The following is a 27,917-nucleotide window of genomic DNA, read 5'->3' as shown; positions in this document are numbered from 1 at the left end:
CTGTCTTGAGCTCGATTTATTACGTGTCATTTTTTATGCAAAAAATACAAAACATTGTCGGTCTCCACTTTCTCAGTTGTAAGGATGTGTAATTTTTCTCATTGCCTTTGATGAAGGCACATTGGGCTGTAGTAAAACCGTGTTGTGCATTTATTTTTACCCTTTTCTTCTCATCAATAGACCAAACAATTAATTGAGGAGAGCCTTGAAATGACTCAATAATGATTAAAATCATTAGTTGTAGCCTGCAGACCTTCCCCCGTTCCACGAGAAGGTCAGAGTTCAGGGAGCACACAGAGCAGCGTGTCCACACCAAGCAGGGAAATAAGATGTTGCTTCACAAAAGCAGCTGAGTGGACGAGGGCTGGAGGGGGGAGACTAACACCTGGTTATCACATCTACACCCTTATGAAATAAAGAACTGCCTAAACAAAAAAAGGAAACAACTTAACATATTTGAGCAATGATGTGACTTTGACAAACAAAACATGTGTTTACAGCCATTAAAGGCCCAAGTCTGTTACCTATAAATCGTCAGTGTCGACAAATCAGATTTAAAAAAAAAACTAAAAACTGAACAAACACAGCATATGCAGGAGTATCATGTGTTTGCTCAGGTTGAGAAAAACAATTATAGCATTCTATTTCTTACACTATAAAATTATTTCTGTAGTAATCACTACAAGTTACTAATTTCATACATATAAAACATTAAGTTAAATATAAATTCAAGTAAATTTAAGAGGTTGTGAATCCGATCTTTGTAACTATGTCACTTTCGGTAAAATGTAAATGTATTTAAGTTTAATCCATCAGTTCATATTAATAATCAATCTTTACAAATTCTACCAGATTTTTTCTCTTCCTTCCATTACCCAAACATGGTAGAGTTGTTGCTACTTTGCGGGGAAATCTTAGTGATGGCTTTCAGTGTATATGTGTGTGTGTGTGTGTGTGTGTGTGTGTGTGTGTGTGTGTGTGTGTGTGTGTGTGTGTGTGTGTGTGTGTGTGTGTGTGTGTGTGTGTGTGTGTGTGGGTGTGTGTGTGTGTGTGTGTGTATCGGTTGGGTCGAGCCTCCCTATGACCACTTTAATGCACTAAGATGTTGTCAAGCAGGAATGTTATTGATGTTTCTACGGCAACCTAGGGGCTTGAGCAGAGGATTACATATGGGGGAGAGGGACAGGAAGACAGAGAGAGAGAGAGAGAGAGAGAGAGAGGTAAAGGGAACGAGAAAAAATGAAATACATTGCAGATGGAGGTAAGCGGAAGGAAGGAAGAGAGGATGTTTTTTTCACTCCAATATCTCCCCTTAACAGCAAATGAAAAGCCACTCAGAATATAAGAAGGGATGAGAGAGGGATGGATGTTGGATAAGGATGAGTGTGCCCCAGAGAATGAGGATGAGGAGAGAGATAGAGTGATGGGAAGTTGGTACACCACTGTCAACAACACTCTGCAAAATAAATGACATGAATTATGAACATTATAAAAACTTGTTTTCTCACTACCTAGTGTAATTAAGACATGCAGATGGATTCGATTCATCATGCCAAGACAAACTACAGAAACCAAAACTATATGCACGGCTACAACCACAAGGATCAAGTGGGACATTGATTTTAGTTTTGTGATTAGGGTGCCTGGCCTGTTTGTTCTAGCCTAAATGAAACAAAATGTATTTCTCAACCATGACTCAAACTACACATTTAAGAATATTTAACAGGCCATTAGAAAAGGTAAAGGGTATTAACGTTGCAACAATAAAAAGAATACATACAACAGTTTTTGATTTCTTTGTGATTTAAACATGAATATGTGCAAGGTCCTATCATAAACTCTATGTTCTTGTCTTTTTTCTTTTTTTAAAGGACATGGACAAAAAAGGGAAGTGGGATTGGTCAAATGAACAATGACAACATGAATAGAGACAGAAAGTGACAGAGGGAGGGAGAGAAGTCCCAGTTTGAGCATTAAGTCCAGCTGGCACATAATACTGTTCTTCACCATACGTACCCTTTTAATTTTCTGTCTGTGTGTCTCTCTCTCTCTCCTTCTCTCTCTTTCTCATACACACAGACTTAAAAATACATCTCTCTCTCGCTGTCCCTCTCCCGCTTGTTATTTCTATGGCTGTCCCACATCAATCAAATCTACTCCCAAAATGATCATCTGTTTAAGGCAGATTATCTTAGGGAAAGCCATCTATCGAATTACAATAGCACTACTTTATCCACCTAGCCAGACATCATCCCTGGAGTGTGTGTATGTGTACGTGTGTGTGTGTGTGTGTGTGTGTGTGTGTGTGTGTGTGTGTGTGTGCATGTGTGTTTGTGTGTGTATGTGTATATGTGTGTGTGTGTGTGTGTGTGTGTGTGTGTGTGTGTGTGTGTGTGTGTGTGTGTGTATATGTGTATGTGTGTGTGTGTGTGTGTGTGTGTGTGTGTGTGTGTGTGTGTGTGTGTGTGTGTGTGTGTGTGTGTGTGTGTGTACAGCCACAGAAGTATGTCCAGTGAGTGCATTTTTTTTCTCACATGCCAACATCCACGTGTACACATACACACCTCACACTCTCCTAAAGGGTTTCCGCCAAATCATTTGCGTGCAGTTTGTTTTTATGTTTGCATTTGCATAATTGTATGGTATCAGTGGACTCTAGTTCAGGTTCAATCCCCTTTTCAAATCAACAAATATGTATTTCCCCTCCTAAATCCCCTATGAAACCAGACATGCCAGTGCATCACTTTTAAATCTGGTATGTGAGCAGTGGGATTCCCGTGGGAGACCTTTGCTAGGTGCTGGAATGACTTTGCTTATATTTCATTATATATAAAGTGTTGGGAGAACAGAGAGCTCTGCACACCCAGGTCCAATTATGTATTTTAATGATAAACCCTAGCTTTAATTCACTAGACTTTTATTGGAGTAAAATGTGACCAATTTATCATTAAATAACTGCATTGGCCCAAAGTGTCCTAAGCCCTATTTTCTCAGTTGGTTATTTTTCAGCCTTCTTGCACCTTAGCCTGATGTCTTGTCAATGGTGATCTTCTCAATATGAATAAACACCAGTGTTTCATTCACTGACTTTTGACAGTAGATCTATGTGAGCAACACAAGATGTAAAATACACATGGGCTATATTACTTATTTGGTGTATTTTATTAACCCTTCAAAACGTATGAATGGTTGAAATTATATATGCATGAAGAAATATATTAAAGCAACAATTTAGGCTACAGCTCAAGGCTCCCACCACCTATTTATTAAATCAACTAGTGTGTCAACTCAGAAAAACATACTTAATTATTTCTGGAAAATCACAAATCTGGCATCAAAATACATTACATAAGCACTATATTACAAGAGATCCCGCTACATCAGGCTATCCATTAGCAGACGAATAACATGAGTAAAGAGACAATTTGACCAATTTTTCAATTAAATTATTTGATGAATAAGCCCAACAAATTCTTCATAACAACTTGACTACAAATGTCTTTTGTTGAGGACACCTAATACAGTACATCTAATCTTAAACTAATTTCTTTTCCAATTCACCTTCGTCAAAACAACCTCGCTGTAGTTAGCCCTACAGCTAATCTAGACCCAAAAAACAAGACGTGTAAACCCCGGATTAGTGGCATTGAGACATGCAGACATCCCGCAAGGGGCTTTTTGCAGAATTTGGCGTTAACAAGTAGCTCGCCTCACTCCAAAGACAGAAAGTTATTCTGACTAGTAATTAAAAGAATTGTCCCTGCTGTTGCCAACACCACTTAATATAAAAAAACAGGGGAAAGGGACTTGAACAGGGCTGAATGTGTGAGTGTGAGTGTGTGTTTGTGTGTTTGTGTATGTGTGTATGTGTGTATGTGTGTATGTGTGTGTGTGTGTGTGTGTGTGTGTGTGTGTGTGTGTGTGTGTGTGTGTGTGTGTGTGTGTGTGTGTGTGTGTGTGTGTGTGTGTGTGTGTGTGTGTGGGAGAGAGATGTGTTTTCCTCAGCCGAGGGGCCTTGTGCTGCGGGCACTCTCAGTGAACAATCAAAACAGCTCAATTTAGGCTTTATCTGCAGCTCAAGCATGCGTCCACACAAACACACACACATATACACACAGACATGCATGCTCACAAACACACACAGAGCTGAGACAAAAGGACAGTGAAGTGAGGAGGGCAGGCAGAAGAAAGACGAGAGAGACGAATGCGGTGTTCTACGGTGATGATGCCAGCAGTTTGGAAGGTCAGGTAAATGGGGAATTCGATGCACCTGATCAATATCTTCCCTCTCCCTCTCTGTCTCTCTTCTTTCTCCCCCTCTTACCCAAAAATACTAAGACCTGGCAATATTGACTGGTGCCGAACACAAGGCGATCCATAACAACAGGTCAATCAATTAAGAGCACACATAAGAGCGCACATCAAGGCAAATACGTAGAAAGTGACAATGTTTAATCAACTGTTCACCGTACCCTTTTCTTTCTAAGTCACTTCTGGAAAAAAAATTGAGAATAGATTAGAGTAGAATAAAATGCAATAAACCCTTAGGCACAAGACAGGTCAGCTCGAAAACAAAACAAAAGGAACTACACTCCATTAAATCTCCTAACAACTATGTATATACATTATATACAAGTATAAACATACTGATGGGAAAATAGTTTCAGAAAATAAATTCCACTGCTATCTGAATATGAGTTATACTTTGTTATTCTTTCCCATTGTATGTTTTGTTTGTACTCAAACAAGAAGAGAAAAAGGTTGTTAAGGAGCTGTAGGTCTTCCTCTACTACCGCAGAGCTGTCAAACTGCAGCCACTGCTCCCACCCTCAGGCCAGAAGAGGTACTGCAGGTTAGAGAAACGACCCTGTGAGGCCTTCTATTTCATCTTTCTCAAGGTCTAAAGTTACTTTAAGTGTATGAAAAGTAGGCATTGAAGTGAAATAAAGGTAGAGGAGCCTGGTAAACAATAGGCACAGAGACGGATCACATATTCAACATGTTCCAAAGCTTTAATTTGTCTTTTTTCTTTTCGTCTTATGTCATGTTTATTAGAAATAAAGGGAAAGAGACCAGGGCTGCAGCAATTACATTAGACACACCTGAGATCCCAAAGCCAACCACATACTCAGGATGTACTTTACTAAATTTTCAAGCAGTTTAGATTGATGTGCTTTTGTTGGTGAAGAGTAAGCTCCTTGACAACATATAATTGACACCAGGTAACTCTGCATTAGTAGAAGCATGAAGCTGATGGAGGAGTTAGATATTCCACCAAATACAGTGCGGTTCTTAATGAAAGTTAAACACACAACATTGAAATGGCCTAAAAATAAGAATAGATTGAAAAGTATGAAGGAAGTGAGATCAGACACACAGACATGTCAGAAATGTACGGTTCTTCAAAACGATGTCAATAAACCAAGCATATTGACAGTTTGGAGCCAACAATAGCATTGTGTGTGTGTGTGTGTGTGTGTGTGTGTGTGTGTGTGTGTGTGTGTGTGTGTGTGTGTGTGTGTGTGTGTGTGTGTGTGTGTGTGTGTGTGTGTATTCTTGAACGTGTTCAGGTTTGTTATGGCGATGACAGCCTTTGGAGGCTCCTGGCCCGTTCCTGTGTAATTGTCCTCAGCAGGAAGTGATGTCACCTGTTTGTCCTCGTCCCCTACTGACACAGGAAATGGACCAGAGAAGGATATTGGCATGTCTGGCCGCCTGACCGTCTGGTTATGAATCCATCTCTGTCAACATCTTGACAGAGTACGCAGAATGTATTTATGGGAATTTGTGTTTTCTGTGTCACCCATCTCCCACAAAGGAGTGTGATCAACCAATCAGCTTGCTCGAGACAATGAGCATGAGGTTCAAGACGTGTGTGTGTTTGTGTGTGTGTGTGTGTGTGTGTGTGTGTTACTATGACCATATTGTATACAAATAAAAGATGAATACGAAAAGAAAGAAAAAATTACAAGACCAAGAAGATACGTTAGGTCTGTTTAAGGGAGTCATTCTTTCATCCTTTTTATTTATTTATTTTTTATTTATTTGTTTATATATATTTTTTTAGATATTTCTTTGGCATTTTTATGCTTTATTGATAGTGTAGAGACAGAGTTGAAATGGGGCAGAGAGGAGAGTGACATGCAGAGAACGACCGCGGGCTGGAATCGAACCCGGGTCCCCTGCTGGCCGAGGCCCATGGGGGGGACGCCCTACCAACTGAGCTAAGGGCGCCCCCTTCTTTCGTCCTTCTTACAAAAAGAAATTACACTTACAGTGGATTTTCCTTCCTCTGATTTTGATTTCATATACTGTATTAATACCAGTTTATTTCCTCAGCTTGGTTATTCCTCAAAAACTATTTGTATAGCTCTTTCAACACTGCAGGTCTCTAATTTCATCAGCACTGCTTGTGTATTTTATAACCATACCATATGAGAAAGTTAATAATACATCGAGCACCATAGATACTGAGCAAAAACATTTTTTTTGCCTGCAGTACCCACTCCCTGCATCTGCCCTCTTGTATCTGTGTGTGTGTGTGTGTGTGTGTGTGTGTGTGTGTGTGTGTGTGTGTGTGTGTGTGTGTGTGTGTGTGTGTGTGTGTGTGTGTGTGTGTGTGTGTGTGTGTGTGTGTGTGTGTGTGTGTGTGTGTGTGTGTGTGTGTGTGTGTGCATACAAGGCTCACCTACTCCTCTCAACAAACTCAACAAATGACAGTGCTGTGGCTAACAAGCACTCCTGCCCATTTTGACTGGACAACAAGGGCTTAATGACAAGTCACATAACAATGGGGAGTACAGTCGAGCACTCCAGCCAAACTATCAGTCTGTCAAACAATGGCTTGTCAGCCCTCATCTTCTCTTCTCTCTCTCATTGCAGCACAGATAAACATATCAAACACACACTCACCTAATGCACATACACAGTTTTTCCTTTTTGTTTTTGCAAAAACAAGCACAATCATTAACACACAAACAGAAAAGCAACCCTCATGTACATTTACACATGAAAGTGTAGAAACCCAACAAAGCACAAACTCTCCGTCTCCCACACACACACACACACACACACACACACACATATATATAGCAGTATAACTGGCTGTACAAGCAGGGTTTGATGACAGCCCCCAAACAATGGAGAGCAGAGCAGCCTAGCTATCTGCCTGTCACACAATGAAGGGTGTACTGCTGAAGAGGTTGTCACCACCAATACATGTAAAAAACGCACACACACAAACACACTGAAAAAATCAGCACAAAAAATAAAAACATGAGCTGTGGAGTGTGTGCATGCCAGCGGGCAAACACACACACACACACACACACACACACACACACACACACACACACGGGAAGCAGAGGTTCACACACATGAGCGGGGTAATTCAGAGCTCTGCCATTTATGTGAAGAGCGCTCCGTTTTGCAGACTGTGAGTGGAAGTGAATTTGCTTTTTCTGTCGAGTGCAAGTCAGGTTGGATTAAACAACACTTGGCCAGTGCTGATGGGTTATCACTGTGTATCTGTGAGTGCATTTGTGTGTGCGTGTCTGTGTGTATGCTGGTACTGTGATGATGCCCGCAGGTGCCTGAATTTGATGCAGGCACAGCTGTAGACAGCTCCCTTTCTCCTGTCAGGACCCATCTCTCTGTTTTACAAGTCTCTCAAGGTGTCCTTTCATTGTTGTATTGCTTGTCATGTTTCACTTTGTTTTCATGTCTTCTCTCTGTGATTCTCAGTCCTCTCCTCTAAGTCAATGTCTTTTGACAACTCTGCTCTGGCTATTTGCCCATAGCAGTATTGAATCAATTAACAGAAAAAGACACAGAGAGATGTATTAGGCAAATACAAAGAAAGAAGGACTTCCACACTAACATGTAACCCATAACACTATCTTCACATAACTACTTATATACACAGGCTTTTCAGAAGATAACTTCCCCCTATGCCATACATTCATTCCATCTCTTAATTATTCCTTTCATCTAATATGGATACACGCCACACAAAATTAATTGCTTTATTGCTACTACTGACACTTTCCCTTATGTTATTATGATATGGGAACGTGGTTTCTCTGAGCTCTTGGGATGCCATTTTTATTTTGCTGAGCCGACAAAACAAAGACTCTGTAGCAGTGTTGGGTCCTAATTAGATGGTCTAATGAGGAATTCACAGAGAACACATTTCAATGTTGGAACAAAACCAGACTTCATGTCTCAATTTTTTTTGCTGGCACTGGCAGCCATGAATACAAAAGGATTGAATGAGATCAAACTGCTAATACATAATAACGCTGTGTTTTCAATCAAACTGTTACTATACATAAAAGCATCCCTCTCAGTAAGGAAAATGTCAAATTCAAATTTTTAAAAATCTATCAGTAATGAAAGCATGCAGCAAGCCATGGAAATCAATGCGGTTCTAATCCTAACCATTTACCATTTACAAAGAAGCTGCTGTTACATTGCCTTATGGCACTTTCATTAAATGTGTCATTCAGGCGTTTGTTCAACTGTAGTGAGGCTGGTGCTATGGTACGCTTTGTATACACACACTGGCACACAAACACTGATTTTAAGGATGAAACTGGCATTAATTGCTGTTTATGGTTTATTATCATCAATGAAAATAAAATATGCATAATGCATTGGCTGGGTTCCAAAGATTATGGACCCTGTATTTGTTTAATAACAAGCTATCTCAATCTCTGGAGATGTCACTGAGCATGCTCTGGGAAGGATTAACTACACAATGCTTTTGTTTTTGTGTGCCTCAAAGAGAGGACTGACTGGGCCTCTTGTCCATGCATTCATAACTGTGAGCATGTAGGCCTACTCACTTTATGACCACATAGCTGACATATAATAATCCGTTAAAGGCCACATCAGACTGCCCAGAGGTATCAAACGCAAACCTTACAGTATGATACAATACGACCAGTTCATGCAGGGCACAGTATACTCTACAGAGTGTTGTACTAACTATATGTTATTTGCTGATCTTTCAGTTAAAGTGAGATGTTGCGCCCGGCACTTCAATGGTGATGGCAGGAATAGCATGCTGGTATCTATTATACAGTGAATTAGTTTTGATTGACCCTTAGATCCATGCCTGAATCATACTTGTGAATCGATAATAGCTTACTTTTACAGATGATCCATGGTGATGAAGATTTTGAAAAAAATAGCAATGTTATCAATGTGTAATTGCATATTGTTAATATTAGATACCCAAAAGGGATTGACATTAAAACACAAGGACCAAGTTCACCTCCTAGATATCATTTTCTCAAGCTTTCCTCTTTTTCACATCACACACTGTTTAGCTAATTCACCTAAAACATGTGCTGAGCCTGACACTCAGATCTTGGAGTGTGCTCAATAGGATGGATTTGAGGGAGCTGCAGAAATGAGGTGTCCGGTCCTCCGGAGGAGAGAAGGAAGAAAGAGAAGCAAAGAGCCACTGTAAAGTAGAGAAGAGCAGCACTAATGCTGTGTGGATTGCAGTTGGATGGAAAGGATCAGAACATAACACTTGATCCTGCAGCAGTGATCATGGCCATGTGAACATTGATCACCTCATTGTGACCCAACTGTGCAGGACAGGAAAGAGGATTGTGTGGGATGGTGTGATGAAAAACGACAGCCACAGTGCACTACTGCAAATGATGTGAACTATGAAGACCGGCAAACTAACTTATAACATTCTTTATAAACATATATTCATATTTTAAATAGATTTAAACTTATGTGGAAAGGGAAAGTAACTCAAGTCAGAAAAGGAGGAATTGTCATCACATTAATATAACATACTTTTTATATAATATGTGATGACTTCAGTTTGTCTGTTTTTTACATCTAGCACAAAATACTTTTTAAACAATATGTTTTAATAGACCAAAGACTATTGTAATAGCACTGTATCTTAAATTTCATTTTAACTGGTTCAATCCATATTGCCCACTAAACTAAGGGACTATTTTATAATCTTAATAGTAATAGCAATATGTGCCCTTCATCTGCCAATTTCTGCCATTGTGTGTGTGTGTGTGTGTGTGTGTGTGTGTGTGTGTGTGTGTGTGTGTGTGTGTGTGTGTGTGTGTGTGTGTGTGTGTGTGTGTGTGTGTGTGTGTGTGTGTGTGTGTGTGTGTGTGTGTGTGTGTGTGTGTGTGTGTGTGTGTGTGTGTGTGTGTGTGTGTGTGTGTGTGTGTGTGTGTGTGTGTGTGTGTGTGTGTGTGGCTGTGTCCCAGTGAGTATAATGGTTCCTGGAGGCAGGCCAATGTCCATCAGCAGGCATTAGTGCACTACCCGAGTATCGATGGACCACTGGTGCTTAACAGCAGGCCCCTCCCTATGGTCGCAGGACAGGATGGGTATATGTATGGCTGTGTGTATATGTGTGTATGTGTAATAGACACAGAAAGTGGTTTAGATACATACACACACACACAGACGTAAACAGGGAGATGTCCGTGTGTGCTTGAGGGAGGAAGCATTTTTGTATGACCCCCTGACCCCAGGCTATGTGTCACAGCTGTGTGTGTGTGTGTGTGTGTGTGTGTGTGTGTGTGTGTGTGTGTGTGTGTGTGTGTGTGTGTGTGTGGATGAGGGGCCGCCTGGCTGTCATCGATCTCACACACACCAGGCCAGCACTTAACACTTGGACAGTAGCGACTAATACACTCACACCCTCTATTACTACCCCACTGGAGGCACAGCGTGTGCGTGTGCGTGTGTGTGTGTGTGCGCGTGCGTGCATGACTGAGTGTTTGTGTGTGTGCGTGTGCGTGTGTGTGAGTGTGAGTTAGTGTGTGTGTGTGGCCTACTGCCAAACCCATGCTGCTGCTGTTCAATGGCAGCACAATAGATAACACATATAACAGTGTAATGATATATCTCTATTAGACATTCTCCTCGTCCCTCTCCGCACATCTCCCCTCTCTCCTCTTGTCTCCAAGCTCATCCATCATCTATTTTGCTGTGATTACATGGAGGATAGAATCATCTTTATTATTAATGGACTTTTTTTGTTATTATTGAACTTATTTACTTACACAATACATGAATACATACAGAAGATTACTAACTGGTTAGTTATTGTTTTTGTTCACTGTTTGTTGATTTGTTAGTCTAAATCAGTAACAAATTAATCTATAATGAAAATTAAAATGATTTGTATTAAAAAATTAAATGTATACAGATGTACGTAAGTTATCACAGCAACAAAAAAAATGATATACAGGCGGCCTGAACTCAAAATACATACTGAAACTGTTAGTGACCAAAAACAATTCCAGCTACCTTTTAGATCAAGCTGCATTTGTTTATCTAAGTTACTAATGTGAACTCTACAGAAGTTTGTATGTGATTCTGAGAAAGAGCTCCCCTGCCTGAAATGGCTGCATGGGAACAGATTCATGGGTTTCACTATCAAACTCCACAGTGTCTGCGGGGTTAAGGGACCTTTCACTAAACAGCCTACTCAAGTGAACAAGATTCATGAAGCACAAAGAGATGACTGTCCACGCTAATGTTGTCCATCACTGTATATGCATGGGTGGAAACAGTCCACTAGGCAGACTGTCAAGAGAAATAAACACACACACACACACACACACACACACACCGTGCACAAATGCATTAGTGGGTGGTGCACACTACTCTGTGCATGTGTAATATAGAAGTGTCTATGCAACTGAGTCCCAGGGGCAATTACCCAACTGCCACACACACACACGTGCACACACACTCACACATACACACGTTGAGAGTCTTGCAGTACCCTGCTCTTCATTCTTTCCAGTAATAGCTTGTCAAAGCAGCCGGCTAACTGAACCTAAATAATGCCTTATACACAATTTGGCATTTTCCGGTAGGCTAGCTAGCCTCTCACCACAGCTGCTCAAGGGCTAATGTCCAAATGAGATGGTTCATTTCAGGTCTCTCTCTTCCACTTTCACTTTTCTATGTTTATCTTCATGACCTTGTCATTTCCCCCCATGGAGTTAAAGGGCAGGAGTGGTAGAGAGGAGAAGAGGCAGGGTGAGGAGAGAGGGAAGATAAGGGGTTGATGGTCATGGCTGCTGGGGCTTTTCTCTGTGTGTTGGAGAGGGGCATTAAAGGAAAGAGAAAGAGACGCATACAAGGAGAGACGGGAAGCTTTAGGCCATAGACCAAGCAGCCTCTTAAGTGATCTGATTGCCTTGCTGGGGATCTACAGTGAGCGCCCTCAGAAAGGTTACTAATAATACATCTCCATTTAGACTGATCCAGCAAACAAATGAGTGCACCTCAATACTGTATACACACACACTAACACACAAGAGCACACACAAGCAAAGAGAAAGGCAAACTCGTACACTTTGGCTAACAAAGGAGATCAGTGTTTCCCCCAGAAAATGTGTTAGTCAAGGTGGTCACTGCCCCGTGTGAGTGGAGGCGCGGCGCAACGCGCCGCGCCGAAAATTTTAGGGGTATTTTGCTCAAAGATGCCAATGCGCCGTAAAGAAATAAACAACTGTTTATTTGAATACAAAAATAAAACAGACGCTGACCTTACAGTTGTGCAATTTTGTTTGCTATGTGCAGGTACAAATTATGTGTAAACGTACAGACAGTACAAAGCACAATTAAAGAAAACTTCTACTGTTTTGGTGCAATACTATACAGACACACTAAATACAAATAATGGACCATACATTTAACATGTGTATGCACATCAAAGTGCAAATACAACTTTTTAAAGTTCCTTTTTGGATGGGGGCTGTTGTGCGATTAATGGTTATTTTAAGCCTACTTGCTTGATTTATTTTTAAATACAGAGCAGAGGTCGTTTTGGAACATGTATTTCCCAATTTAAAACATAAAAATAAAGCAGCATTGAAAATTCAGAAAATAAATCTTCTTGGCCTACACTAGCATGCTGTTTGAAAAATAACTTTAAATAATAAATACAATGTGTTTTCCCCTTAAATTGACTAAATGCATTTCAAAGACAGTAGGCCTAGTTTGGCACTTCAGTAAACACTTACTGAAACTTGCCTGGGACATCACTCTCATGCCTTCTTCAAACTTTTCTCTGCGCTGATAGGTTGTGTTGCCACAGTGATGTGGAGTCTTAAACTATTCTAGCTTTGCAGAGCACTTCTTTCTGTTCAGCTAAATATCCCCATAGAATTGCACTGCGTTTATTATCGCCACCAGTTAAATCTCGGTTTGCTTCTGCTCGTTTAACTCTCCCGCGTGCATGCCGTAGTCGCGCGTGGTGCGGTACGGTCGCGCGCGCAAAGCCGCAGACACAGAGCAGCTGATCGAGAAACGCTTGGAGACACATGCTTTTTACCGCAAATCGCGGCCTTTCGCGCAGTTATGACCATGCACAACACACACATCGCGCTTGCTAGTACATTAATTGTGCAGCACAAAAAAAAAAAAAAAAAAAAAATTAAATTAATTTTTTTTTTTTTTTTTTTTTTGGGTCGGTCGGTTGGTAGTCAAGGCGGGAGGCTGGCGTTGCTAAGGCGGCCGCCTTAGCTATAAAGCGCTGGGGGAAACACTGGAGATCATCCTCTTGTTTTATAAAGCCTGACAAAACTAAACACAAGCGTACACATAGAAACAGAGCCAGTTCTGTAGAGAAAATAGAGACATACTATCCTGGCTCCGGCCATGTCCTTTAGCAGAACTAGCAAAAGTGAATGACACTTATTTTTCAATTGATCAGCAAAGTGTATGCACGCGTATATTCGCAGGATGAGAATGGGTTTAAATGGTGATCATTGATTAGCTTTAGGCCTATGGCCCACTTAGGGCACGCCATGTGTTTGCGCTCACACAGAGGTATCCACACACACAAACACGTGCACGCACGCGCACACACACACACACACACACACACACACACACACACACACAATCATAAGTGGACTGTGACTGAAAGAGGACAGACAGACAGTGAAAATGGGAACTCTGAGAGGAAAAACAAGGAAGAAGGTAGAGAGAGTGGACGAAAGAGAGGGTATTGAAAAACAAAATTTAAAAGGGAATGAATGCCAATTCATTCAAATTGTTTTTTAATTATTTTTCATACTTTCTTTATTACAATTTTGTCATTTCACTTTAGCTTATTGTAATTTTAAATCAGCGTTTGTTAGCAGATTAGCCACAAACTTTACATACAGATAGTAACAATAAAGTGAAAAAATGACCAAGTGAGTTACTAAGTTCAGATGTTGGCCTCCATAAGCCTCCACAACAGTGTCAGTGATCCTTTTTATTGATCCTGTGGAAAGCAGATATTACCTAATTTTGTATTGTGATGATGGTGATAGAGGGAACTGTCTCAGAATCCCCATTGTGATTAAACCAATGGGATGTAGTCGCATTGAATACCACAGTATATAATTTATATCATTTCCCCACTCATCAGTGACCTTTCACCTTTCATGTCCTCTACAGAAGAATTTGCATTCATTACATTTTCTCACTCATTCAGTCAGTTTTTCCTTTTATTTGTCACAGTAGCAGCTGCATAGGAGGCCTTACAAAAACACTAATACAAATGTGTTTACAGTGTTTACATTTGTCAGTGAGCTTACTTTGCCTTTTTAAAAGGCGTATCAGGACACTGTGGTATGGCAAAACAGATGCCAACCTGGCAAGTAGCTTCAATATAAAAATAAAGGCAGACATCCATTTACACACACACACACACACACACACACACACACACACACACACACACACACACACACACACACACACACACACACACACACACACACACACACACACACACACACACACACACACACACACACACACACACACACACACACACACACGCGCTCAAGCCAACCGTGGAGTCATACAAAGACTTAGAGCACCCCCAACTGGGGGACTACAATGACAAAAAGAGTCAGAGGGAAGCACTGTGCAAACACAAGTTGTGCATTCACATAAATTAGGTTACTAGTCTGCACATACAGTATCTTATACCTATTATAAAGGCATACTATTCTCTCTCTCTCTCTCTCTCTATTTGTTTCTCTCCCACTCTCTGTACCTAGACACTTCACACCCCTTTATGTGTGTTATGTAGCTTATAGTGTTTGTGGAGTGTAGTTATAGCTGAGCAAATGTTTTCCCGCACACAGTCCAAACAAAAGCCAGGTGACACTCACATTCGCACACACACATCCACAAACGCACACACCATGAAAGAGGTGCAATTAGAGCATCCCACTCCAATTAACCAGCTCTCTAAACAAATCCACATTAGGCCCTCCATTGTGGCTGTGCTCGAAAACAGCCACTTGGGAAAGCAGCATAAAAGCTCCAACTGTATTTCTCCTCCAGGACACGTGTGTGTGTGTGTGTGTGTGTGTGTGTGTGTGTGTGTGTGTGTGTGTGTGTGTGTGTGTGTGTGTGTGTGTGTGTGTGTGTGTGTGTGTGTGTGTGTGTTGTCCTCCAGGACGTGTGTGTGTGTGTGTGTGTGTGTGTGTTGTCCTCCAGGACACGTGTGTGTGTGTGTGTGTGTGTGTGTGTGTGTGTGTGTGTGTGTGTGTGTGTGTGTGTGTGTGTGTGTGTGTGTGTGTGTGTGTGTGTGTGTGGACTGGCAGTGGTAACACAGTGGCAGAGAATCTGGGCTTGAATGATTGTGGTGGTGATGGGAAGATTGTGCAATCACTGGAGGGTGGGGAGAGTGAGAGGAAGGCAGAGAGGGAGGGAAGAAGCACAGCAGAGAGGGTGGAGAGGGTTGAAACAGGGAGGAAAGATGTTACCAGCAGGACTAGAAGAGAACATTTGAACCTGTAGCACTTAGCTACAATTATGCCGTGCAGAAGTGAAACATATTTTTCTTTTACAAATGTGTTGATTTTATGCAGGTATTATGGACATGTCAGGATTTGTAATCAATCAAATCATTATGTTTAGGTTTATCTTAAAGACAGTAAGGGTAAATGCAATGTTATTGCAGTCTGCAAATCCGTCTTTGTGAGCAGCCTGGTTTTCACATGTAAAAAGTACATTTTAATAGTATCCTTTAACAATAATGAGAAAAAGATGAATATGAAAGGAAGTCAGAAGACACACAGAGAGGTAGCGAAAGAAACAAAGGAAGGGAGGGAGGGGGAAGAAGATGTAGGTTACTGAAAAAATGATGTCTCCGTCTGTGATCCCACTCTTAACCCTCTCTCTCTAGTTCCAGCCCTGAGCACACACACACACACACTGACACACACACACACACACACACACACACACACACACACACACACACACACACACACACACACACACACACACACACACACACACACACACACACACACACACACACACACACACACACACACACACACACACACACACACACACACACACTTTCTGAAAGGCCCAGTGGGGCAGCATGGCGAGTTTGGCGGGGATCCGTCTAGCAACCTGGTTGCACACCAATCTTCCTGTAATCCCTTCTGTCCCTACTGAGACACAACCACACACTTACAGTACATGTTAAGTGCACAGATACACATATCACTCACAGGTTTGTGTGTGTATGTGAACCTTCAAATTCTATTTTCTGTCTATCAACATCAGAGCCTGGTGGTATCCTTATCTTTTAGAAATGAGGGGATAAAGTAGAAACACAAGTTGGAAAATTGTGTCATCGCTCCCTACTCTTTATGGTTTTCTGATTTGATATCTATGACTGTGTTTGTGCTAGAAAGAAAGCTCAGTCCTACATTTTTGATCCCAAAGGTTTAATACATTGTTCTGGAAAACATGGCATAACTTTCCTTCCAAAATGATTTTTTGTTGCGTACTAAATGCATACTATTTACTCAGTTAGTATATAGATACTCAAATATCACATAAGACATCAAAGGGCTAATGTCAAAACAAACAATAGACCACATTTTTAAGTAACTATTAACATTCTAAAATGAAAGAGAAAATCCAGCACAAAAGCAGTTAGCATTCAGTAAAGCCACAACAGCTTTAGTCCCTGCAGCCTGGAGCCCGAGAGAGATGCTGCAGCTAGTTAGTGATTGCGGCAGTCTCTCAGGGGGCCATTTGAGAATCAGTTAACTTTACCCTCAGAGGTTCACGCTAGCTCACATTAGCATTTAGCACATCCATTAGCGTCAACACCTGCTTTAGCGTTAGCAGAGCCAACTGACAGTAAAGACCCCTGTGGGGCTATTTAGGGGGTCTCTAGACAGAGTGAACAAGTACTGTAGTAGAGTGTGCATTAAAGCTCTATAGTGAGTCGCTAAGCAAGTTAATGGCTAAATAGCAAACACATTAGCAGTTCCAGCAAATACATCTTGACAAGTTAAAGGCTGCTCAATGTCTCAAACTGTTTTTTAAGGAACTAGGGATCAATCTATTGGTACATGTTAACAACTTTTCATAATTTCAATAACGTATTCAAATATATTATTATTATTCCCATCTGACATCTTTTATGAGGAGAAACTCCTTAATAAGAAAATGGGTCCCACCCAATTATTTGCAGGGGAGCTTTACATCAGGTGAAAGCAATGCAATGCTGAAACACACACAAACTGAAAATTGGAGTGGAGCCAAAGCCTATTCCCATATGCCCATGTAGCCATAATCATATTATTCATTATTTGTTTTAAATCATCCTCAGGTTACATTCACACACTTACACCCACATAAACAAACACATGCACACTTCTGCACTTGGAAGTACACAGTGGTGCACTTGATGGATACAAGAGGGAGGAGAGCCAAATTAACTACCTTGCATTAATCACTTAGCTCTCTAATGCAAGCATACTCCACAAATTTGTGTGTGCATATATTTATAGTACACACAAATACAGATGCAGATACATTGACAAACACTTCGTATAGCTTTGAATGACACATTATGCCTGTGTACTGACTGGAAGTTTTTAATCCACGTAGCATACAAAAAGGATTCCTTGGCACAACTAATAAAGAAAACTACTTGTGCAACTGTATATGAGCATTACTGTAACAGCTGCAGCACTTCTTTGTCTAGCCTTTTTAGCTTGGAACATAATTTTTAACAAACTTAAATGCAATTTGCCTAAATATAAGCTGTACAACTAAGAGAGTTTAGTAGAGTATATTGGCTATATGTCTTAATCACAAGTAAGTAAGTAAGTAAGTAAGTAAGTAAGTGTGTTTGTGTTGTGTGTGTGTGTGTGTGTGTGTGTGTGTGTGTGTGTGTGTGTGTGTGTGTGTGTGTGTGTGTGTGTGTGTGTGTGTGTGTGTGTGTGTGTGTGTGTGTGTGTGTGTGTGTGTGTGTGTGTGTGTGTGTGTGTGTGTGTGTGTAGGGCCTAGTGTTTGCTGAGCTTAAGCACCATAGGGGACATTGCCAGGAGGGGCACATAGGGGTTGGGTGACTTAAATGGAGAAAAATCCAATAATTGTATCCGTCCAGAGGGAGGGTGAGCTTTTAGGGAGGGGGGCAACATGTTATTACTCTTTCTTTTTTTCTTTCTCTCTTTCATTTCATCCCCTAATTCTTGGGTGAGGGGGTAACCTAAGAAAGGGAGGGAATGAGGTGGGGAGGCATGAGGGTTAGGGGCTGAGCTTGCTGTTAAAGTATGTCCTTGTAATTAGCTGAGTATTAGCAGAGGTGACAATGCATGAGCACTGGGAAGGGAAGCACCCTTTAACGCTCTACTCATTTCCTGAACTTAATCCCCACCGCTTACTGGTAATAGTGCACACGCATCTGGACACATACACACACATACTCCAAGTCATGCACATGTTCACATTATTAACTGCCGGCTATAATGGGAGAGAATTCTGAGCAAAGCTACATCCAACAGCTCACCTTCAATCCCTATTGTGCTCAAAGTCATAATGGTGGTTTACTGCTAAATTTCAGTGTGTGTGTGTGTGTGTGTGTGTGTGTGTGTGTGTGTGTGTGTGTGTGTGTGTGTGTGTGTGTGTGTGTGTGTGTGTGTGTGTGTGTGTGTGTGTGTGTTATATCTGCATCTGCAAATTAGCATCAAGTAGTGTTCAGATATAGTTTGGTGACTGTTTACTTCTCAAGTGTCAAGAGGCCTCCAACACGACTTGAGGCAAGTCCCTGTTTCTTGTTTCCTTTAGTTAGCGGATGGAGGAGACAAGGACTACAGAAGCGAAAATCAATTACTTTCAATTAAGTCAACCGGCAACTCTTTCAATGTGCCCTCAAGCCACGCAAGTCTTGCTTACACTACCGCCAACCCCCTCTACTACACCACAAAGTGACACACACACTAAATGCACATGTGCATGCACACTTTGAAAGCCACATCCACTTACTGTGTGCCTGTCTATTTGTGGTCAAATGATTGACTTTGAAACAATTACTGTGGCAATGGCTAAAAATGGTCTTGACTTATTGTTGCACAGCATTTGAGTCTGTCCTTTTTGACCAGCTGAAAAACAACATACACATTTTTTTGAAAACAGTTAATGAAACATCTTAATTTTTAACCATTTACTCAACGTTTATAGCAGAATTAACACAATGTCATTACAGATAATAGAATTTATTCAAATGTATACTATAAAAACAGAATCAAATAAACTCCTGTTTCCAGCACCAAAACAAAATACTTTAGAATAAACAGCCACTGTGAAGGATTTTTAGCAAGTCACATTAATAGATCCCTGTTTACTACTTTGTGGTAAATGTAGCCTGTGTAATTCAAAAAACTGCAGCTCAAAAAGTTATAATGCTGAATATATACAGTCCCCTCCATAAGTATCGGAACAGTGAGGCCTATTCCTTTATTTTTGCTGTAGACTGGAAACATTTGGGTTTGACACCAAAATATGAATATGAGACAATATATCAACATTTCAGCTTTAATTTCCAGGTATTCACATCTGGATCTGATACACAACTGAGAAGATAGCATTATTTGTAAAGGAACACCACATTTTTAGGAGAGCAAAAGTATTGGAACAGATAGACTTAAAATAAATGTGAGTGAATACGACCTAATATTTTGTTGCAAATCCTTCACTTGCAATAACTGCATCAAGCCTGTGACCTATTGACATCACACAACTTTTGCATTCTTCTTTTGTGAAGTATTTCCAGGCTTTCACCGCAGCCTCATTCTGTTGATGTTTTTTTACTCTCTTCAGTCTCCTCTTTAGCAGGTAAAATGCATGCTCTATAGGGTTTAAGTCTGGAGATTGACTTGGCCAGTCTAAAACCTTCCATTTCTTGACCCTGATTAACTCCTTTATTGTTTTTGCAGTGTGTTTTGGGTCATTATCTTGCTGCATGATGAAGGATCTTCCAATCAGTTTGGTTGCATCTTTCTTAAAATTGGCAGAAAAAATGTTTGCGTAAACTTCTGAGTTAATTTAGTGTTGCCATCATGTGTTACATCATCAATGAAGATTAATTAGCCCAGCCGAGAATAATTCATGCAAGCCCAAGCCATGACATTGCCTCCACCGTGTTTTACAGATGAGCTTGTATGTTTGGGATCATGAGCAGATCCTTTCTTTCTCCAAACTTTAGCCTTTCCATCACTTTGGTAAAGGTGCATCTTGTCAACAACACAGTAACACATGATGGCAACAGCAAAATGAACTCAGAAGTCTACAGAAACATTATGTCTGCCAATTTAAAGAAAGATGCAACCAAACTGATTGGAAGATCCTCCATCATGCAGCAAGATAATGATCTGAAAAAACTGCAAAAACAACAAAGGAGTTCATCAGGGGCAAGCAATGGAAAGTTTCAGACTGGCCAAGTCAATCTCCAGATTTAAATCCTATAGAGCATGCATTGTACCTGCTAAAGAGGAGACCAAAGGGTGTAACCCCCCAAAACAAACAGCAACTGAATGAGGCTGCGGTGAAAGCCTGGAAAAGCATCACAAAAGAAGAATGCAAAAGTTTTGTGATGTCAATGGGTCACAGGCTTGATGCAGTTATTGCAAGCAAAGGATTTGCAACAAAATATTAAGTCTTATTCACTTTAATTTATTTTAAGTCTATCTGTTCCAATACTTCTGCTCGCCTAAAAATGTGATGTTCCTTTACAGAAAATTCTATCTTGTAAGTTGTGTATCGGATCCAGATGTAAATACCTGGAAATAAAAGCTTAAATGTTGATCTATTGTCTCGTATTCATATGTTGGTGTCAAACCCAAATGTTTCCAGTCTACAGCAAAAATAAAGGAATTGGCCTCACTGTTCCGATACTTATGGAGGGGACTGTAGATTTGGATTTCATTGCTCCCTATTACACAACAGCTGTTAAACTACAGCGGCTCACAGGCTAAAAATTAAAATATGTCAAAACTAGTTTTTGTATTTTAATGCCAATACAATGTCCTTCAAAATCCCATTCACCCGCTTTCTATCTGACCATCCGTATTTCAAGATCATCAATCATAAAAAATGTACCTATTTTCTTGAACATGTTTCGAGAACTGACCTATAATCAAATCCCATGGTCAAATAAACAGTAAACTGAGGTGTATAATTGGTTATCATCACAATGTTTAATGGCAAAATAAACCATGTTTTAAAAAATATAACAAAATGCTGGCAAAGGAGAAATTTCCAAAGTAGCCCTATTCTGCTGGAAAACCACACACCTGGCAACCCTGCACACTCACAGACGTGAAAGCGTCTTTATCGTTACTTAAGCAACTTGTTTTACTTGTCAAACCGAAATCAATTTAATAAAGATTGAAAATAACAGGACTCAGCATATCCATTCAGTGTTCATATAAGGTGGTGGTGGTGGTGGGGGGGAGGGGCAGATTGGTCTGACTCCTTTCTCAGTAATGGGTGGAACACACACCCTCAAAGAAGCAGTGGTTTCACCCATCATCTGAAGAGTAAGAAAGAATGATACTATGGGCATTGACCAATTTATTTAGCTTCTTGAGAAGCTTGTGTGTTATTCTGGTTTCACATTGATTTTTGTTCCATTAACTTAACTCAAAATCACAAGAGACACCTGAGCTCAATCCGAAGCACACGAGCACAAAACAATCTCTATAGAGGCTATGTTATAAACAGCGCAGAGGGGGACCACAAACCTTGTCATCGACACAACAGTCTGAGCGAGCGTGTGCGTGTGTGTGTGTGTGTGTGTGTGTGTGTGTGTGTGTGTGTGTGTGTGCCTGCCAGCTCCCAGTCTAGCGCTATTGTCTAACAAGGTCTAATTAGCACTATGGCACAATGAATTAGCATAATTATGCAAACAGGGCCCAGCTAAAGGCTTGGCACAAGAGGAGGCTACGGGGGGCACCTATTACAACACACACACACACATATGCTCCTACCTGGGAACACACACACGTACACGCTAAAGCACGCACACACAGAACACTTAGACTTAACATGTACAACACATTTAACTCCCATACATGACATGAAGTGACAGGAACACACGGCTGTCATGTGCAGTTACGATTGGATTGTTTTATAGGGTAATCATGTGTCTAGTTCAGACATTAAATATGTTACTTGTACCGACATTTATACTCTATGCTTTTTAAAACATCCTCCTGTCAAAAAACAGTCAACGGCACACATCAGAAACATACAGACATGACTGAGCTAACCGTCCCCCCTTCGGTACTTCTATCCCTTCCAAGACTCAAACATTCTGGGCTTATAGTGTTTACCAGCGGGGGTGATAGGTGAGGTCTGTGGGAGATAATAGGGACAGCTGAGAGGCTGAAAGGCTAGTAGACATTCAGACAATGACAGCTGTAGTGAAGAAGGCTCTATTAGGCTTCATGAAGATGCTTGGCTCTTGATTACACACACACAAAGACGCACACAAGCTAATGTAGGAAGGAACTGGGAAAGGATCACTGAAAATGGGTTTGAGCTCAAATACTTTGGCTTCGAGTAAAGGATTCAAAACACTAAAAACATACTGCAATGATTATTTATGTCTGTTTGTAACTGTATATGCACAGGTCTGTCACTGTGACCTTTGCCTACATGAACCCAACAAGCATCCCCACAGCCCAACAAGACCTCTTACCAAAAGCGGCACAATGTCAACAAGCTGTACCAAAACCCTCTTAAACACACACACACACACACACACACACACACACACACACACACACACACACACACACACACTCACACACATACACTGCCCTCTGATGCATTCTTATTCACCCAACCCCAAGGGGCTGTATTGTGTCCTAAAATCCTCATCCCCTTGCAGGAAACAAGTACTTCTAAACCCCCAAACAACAGCGGTACAAAGCTCTCTTACAATTACGAGCCCCCGATGTCAGCTAAAAGACTGGGAAGGTCGAAAGTTGAGAGTTCAAATAGTTCAAAGTGATCAAGACCAGTCTTAAATTATCCCAATCGTTCATTTGTGACACATAACAAGTTACAAAGTGCCATTCACTGACTACTGGGTGACCACCAGAGGGGGTGTTTTGTACTGGGATCCCTCATCAAGAGCAAATGCAGGTAAAGATCTATAACACCGAAGTCTCTAATTTCAGACTTCGTCCGATTTTGTACTTTTAAATGTTATACTTATATTTCTTTCTGCCTTATTAGAGCTATGCACAACAAGCTCATACCATGTGTCACAGTTAAGACTGATATACACCAGCGGAAATGGGCTGTGAATGATATACCAGTATTTTCCATGAAACCCACATATAGCGTACTTATGGTTTTATTCGGGCTTAAATCTTTACTCAAAATAAACAAACCTAACACTAACCTAATAATATCCCAGATAATCCAAACAGCATGTTGTGCGAGTCTTCTCAGTGATATTATGTCATCTCCTTGATAGACTCTCCATTTCCTAAAGACAACTTCATAAAGACTCCTTGCCTGCTCTTCTGGTCTGGAAATGAAACCATTGACTCCAGCTTATCGTCACCTTAAGAAACAACATATTGTTCACATACGTGCACAGTGCTGGGACAAACACAATAGACAGGAGAGGTCATGCTGAGAGGGGGTAGCAATTTAAAGCTGAGTCCACACATTTTGGAGGCGGTGGACTAATCCGGCCAGGCTTTTTAGCCCGCTATTCAGGAGGACAAGGACCCCTAGGATTTGGGCTTGTCCACACCTCAGGGGTAAGGGATTATCAAGATAGCAGGAACGGTGGATAGGGGTGTGATGGTGGGCAAAGTGATTATGTGTTTATTAGAAAGACTGTGTTGATTATGGCAAGCATAAATGTGTGGCTATTATATATCTCTGTGAAGAGCAAACATAAGAATAGGTGTGTGTGTGTGTGTGTGTGTGTGTGTGTGTGTGTGTGTGTGTGTGTGTGTGTGTGTGTGTGTGTGTGTGTGTGTGTGTGTGTGTGTATGTGTATTTAGAGGGGTTTCTCTCTGACTCCCACCCCCAAAAATATACCCTGGAGCTCTGACAGGGTCACCTCTGGGCCTTTCAGAGCCTCCTCTCAACCAATCCTAATTGATCTCACGCATTACTAGTCCCAAACATGGGATGGAGAACAGGAGGGAGATGGCTGGCCCATTGTCTGAGGAACGAGGTCCCCTTGCTAGTGGCTCTTCACTCCTTACACACACACACGCACCACACACACACACACACACACACCCACACACACACACACACCCACACACACACACACACACACACACACACACACACACACACACACACACACACACACACACACACACACACACACACACACACACACACACACACACACACACACACACACACACACACACACACACACACACACACACACACACACACATCCACACATCCACCTATGGCATGCCCACCCACCATCTCCCCTTCTCCCCCTTTCCTACTGCCCCCCTACGCTCTCATCTCCGGCTGTGCTAATCCACCGGTCGAGTCAGGAACTCAGTTACCCATCTGGCCAAGCACAACTCCAGCTGGGAGCAGAGATGGATGGAGGGGTGGAAAGAATAAAGAGGAGAAATGGTAAGAGGGGTTGATTGAGAAAGAAGAATGAGGGGGAATGCTGTAGTCTGGAGATGTCTGGTTTGAGGGGGGAGATCTTTTACACTAGTTATCACTTTACATATAGGAGGAAGAGAAAGAAGAGCAGAGGGAATGGGATATATCTGAAATTCAAAGAACCCAGTGAAAGCTGCTGGAAAGCCTCAAGGCTGATGATGACGTCATTGTTTTCTCTCTGCTTTAAAAAAGTATTGATCCCTTTGTCTACTTGTAGAGAAAAGGGATTATCCATTCTAGCATGTTGGAATGAGAGCTGCCACTGAGCTCTGTCATGACTTATATAGTGTGATCCCAGTGTGCAGTGAAGTAGCCCCTAGCCATGATCTTCACCTCTGACACCGACTCCTCTGGAGCCATCTGGCTGGTTCAACCTCTGAACTTTGTCATAACCCATTACATGCCTGTGAGGATGGATCTACAGAGAAGCAGTTACATAATGAATGGAAATGCTCCACACCTAAGCTTACATTCAGTTGAGCCGGTCTGTGAAAATGAACCCATCTTTTTTGCAATATTTTATATTGCAGCAGCGCAAAGACTCATTTCCACAAAATTGGACAGTAAAGATGTATTGTATACATGTGTTACAAAGTAACCAAGATAAATCAGTGATCACATGCTGTGACATAAATCAGATTGCTATGAAGTACTTTTAACTGGATATCATTTTAAGCTTAATAAGAATCCTACTATGCCAGATAGTTCCACAAATTAAAGATTTTGTCTGTAGCTGTCATGGATGTTTTCACTCATGTAAACAGCAGTAATGCAGGTATAGTCAAAGTGCCTATTCTATGACTGGATTTCCTTTCTTTAAACGCAAAAACTAAGTCCGTTTCAGTGTGTTTAAAGCAATAAGAAGACTGCAGTCCATTTTCCTTCTCAAGGACATTTCAAGGTAGTCGGGGGATAATGTTCATGATAAACCACAGTAAAAGCCACACAAGAGACATACTCCAATTCAAGGGATGGAATCACACCACCTTCATCAATCAAACCATCACTCAAATACTAACAGCACACAGCATGAGGCTAACTCTGTGTGTGTGTGTGTGTGTGTGTGTGTGTGTGTGTGTGTGTGTGTGTGTGTGTGTGTGTGTGTGTGTGTGTGTGTGTGTGTGTGTGTGTGTGTGTGTGTGTGTGTGTGTGTGTGTGTGTGTGTGTGTGTGTGTGTGTGTGTGTGTGTGTGTGTGTGTGTGTGTGTGTGTGTGTGTGCGTGTGTGCGTGTGTGTGTGTGTAATAAAAGGCAGTAGTGCAGGTAAAAAAACTCACACTTAAACATATTGCAAATACAATGCCTTTGCGTAGTAAGATAAAGTATGTACTTACAGACATTGCCAGTGTTGTCAAAACTGTTGAGCACTTCATTAACTCTTAGAGGCCCTAGGTTATCCCTTGGAGACACAAAACATATAGGATTATACAGCAGTCTGGGAGAATTCTTTATTTTGTTTGAGAGTAAAATAGACTAAAAATCTTACTGATTATTTTAAACTAGGAAAAGTATCAATAAGTTAGCACAGATACAGATTTGACAATCATCTATTTTTAAATCTCAAAAGTTGACATTACTGAGTTATAGAGGAAGTGTTTGACTGAAGCTACTAATTGGGATTTGATAAGTATTTGGCTTCTACACTAATTTAAATATTGACAGGCTTATTGTCACACTAGCTACAGTACTACTAAAAATACATGCTACTTTTATTTTTAAATAAATCTTAGCCTAAATCAATAGCATTGTTGCTAGCTACAGTCCGATGGCAATTTGTTTAAATAGACATTTACAGAGCCTAGGATGTGTATTAACGTCGGATTTATTTATTTTTCCCGAATGCACACAGTACAGACGGTTAGCGGATCGTGAGGAGAGATGTACTGATTTTGACAAAGTGATTCTGACAATAATCTTTCTCCAGAATACCTGACTCCACCTTTAATTACACAGCATTTCAATCACTATATTTGACATATATTGATGTATTTATATTGTTAAATTATAACAACACATATCCTAGATACAGTTTAGGTAATGTCAACATAAATGCTCTTTTCCCTTTTATGGTAAAAGCAGCTAGACACTGCATAAACATAGCCAACAAGTTTGACGTGATGCCATGGTGCATGGCCGTTTGTGTGTTGCACTGACTATGCTCTATCTGTGCAAGCAAGAAAGCAGAGCACACATACCTGAGTAAGGCACTGTACTCAGGAAAGTAGACACTTCTGTACTCCACCCACTGGTCATCTGAGGTATCACTAGGGTCTTGTGTCACAAGCCTCTTCCTGCTGAAGAGGTCAAACGTGGCGAACCTGCGAACTGACACTTGTTTGACCTCTGGATTATCAACTTTTTTCTGGCGCAACACCTAAAAGAGTTGGGAGTGGGAATACATAGGAGTAAATGGACTTTATTTTACATGAATAGAGCACTTTCTCGTTGGCTGTAAAGTCTCAGGGTGTATTCACACATGGAAAGTCCGTTAGTTCACTTGCTTTGGTCCAGACCAAATAGAATTTGGATTTTTTTGTTTGGTGTGGTCCACTTTCATATTGCCCCTTTTGCAAGTGAACCAGCATTACGAAGCAAAACCACACGTGATCTAAGGTCATTCATTCATTGGACAGACATTCTGGGGTGGAGAGAAGCAGGAAGAACGAAGTAAAAACTGCGAATTTATCATTGATATAATATGGAGTTAAAAATAATAAAAATGCCTACATCTAGCTTATAAATAAAGAAGAAAAAAATCTAATTATTGTTGTTTCATATGTTTATGTAGCCCTATGACAATGTGAAACATCATTTTTACTGTATTTTTGCTGCTGGACGCGCGACTCGCGTGAAGAATAGGCTCAAACTGAAACACAGCTGATTAAGCTGTGTATCAGCTGGGTGTCAG

General features: G+C 41.0%; 1 protein-coding gene across 1 annotated transcript in view; it reads right to left on the bottom strand.

Annotated features, from left to right (window-relative positions):
• Positions 1-27,917, bottom strand: part of camkmt (calmodulin-lysine N-methyltransferase) — a 111,152-nt gene that overhangs the window by 81,478 nt on the left and 1,757 nt on the right. Inside the window, exons 2-3 of the mRNA XM_080037053.1 lie at positions 27,205-27,383; positions 26,344-26,408 (exon numbers count right to left, since the gene is read on the bottom strand). Coding sequence (XP_079893179.1) covers positions 26,344-26,408; positions 27,205-27,383 — 244 coding nt within the window. The remainder of the gene's footprint in view (positions 1-26,343; positions 26,409-27,204; positions 27,384-27,917) is intronic.

The sequence above is a fragment of the Ammodytes marinus genome (assembly GCF_949987685.1).
Source record: "Ammodytes marinus genome assembly, chromosome: 11".
NCBI lineage: Eukaryota > Metazoa > Chordata > Actinopteri > Uranoscopiformes > Ammodytidae > Ammodytes > Ammodytes marinus.
This window is presented reverse-complemented; position numbering and strand designations above follow the sequence as displayed.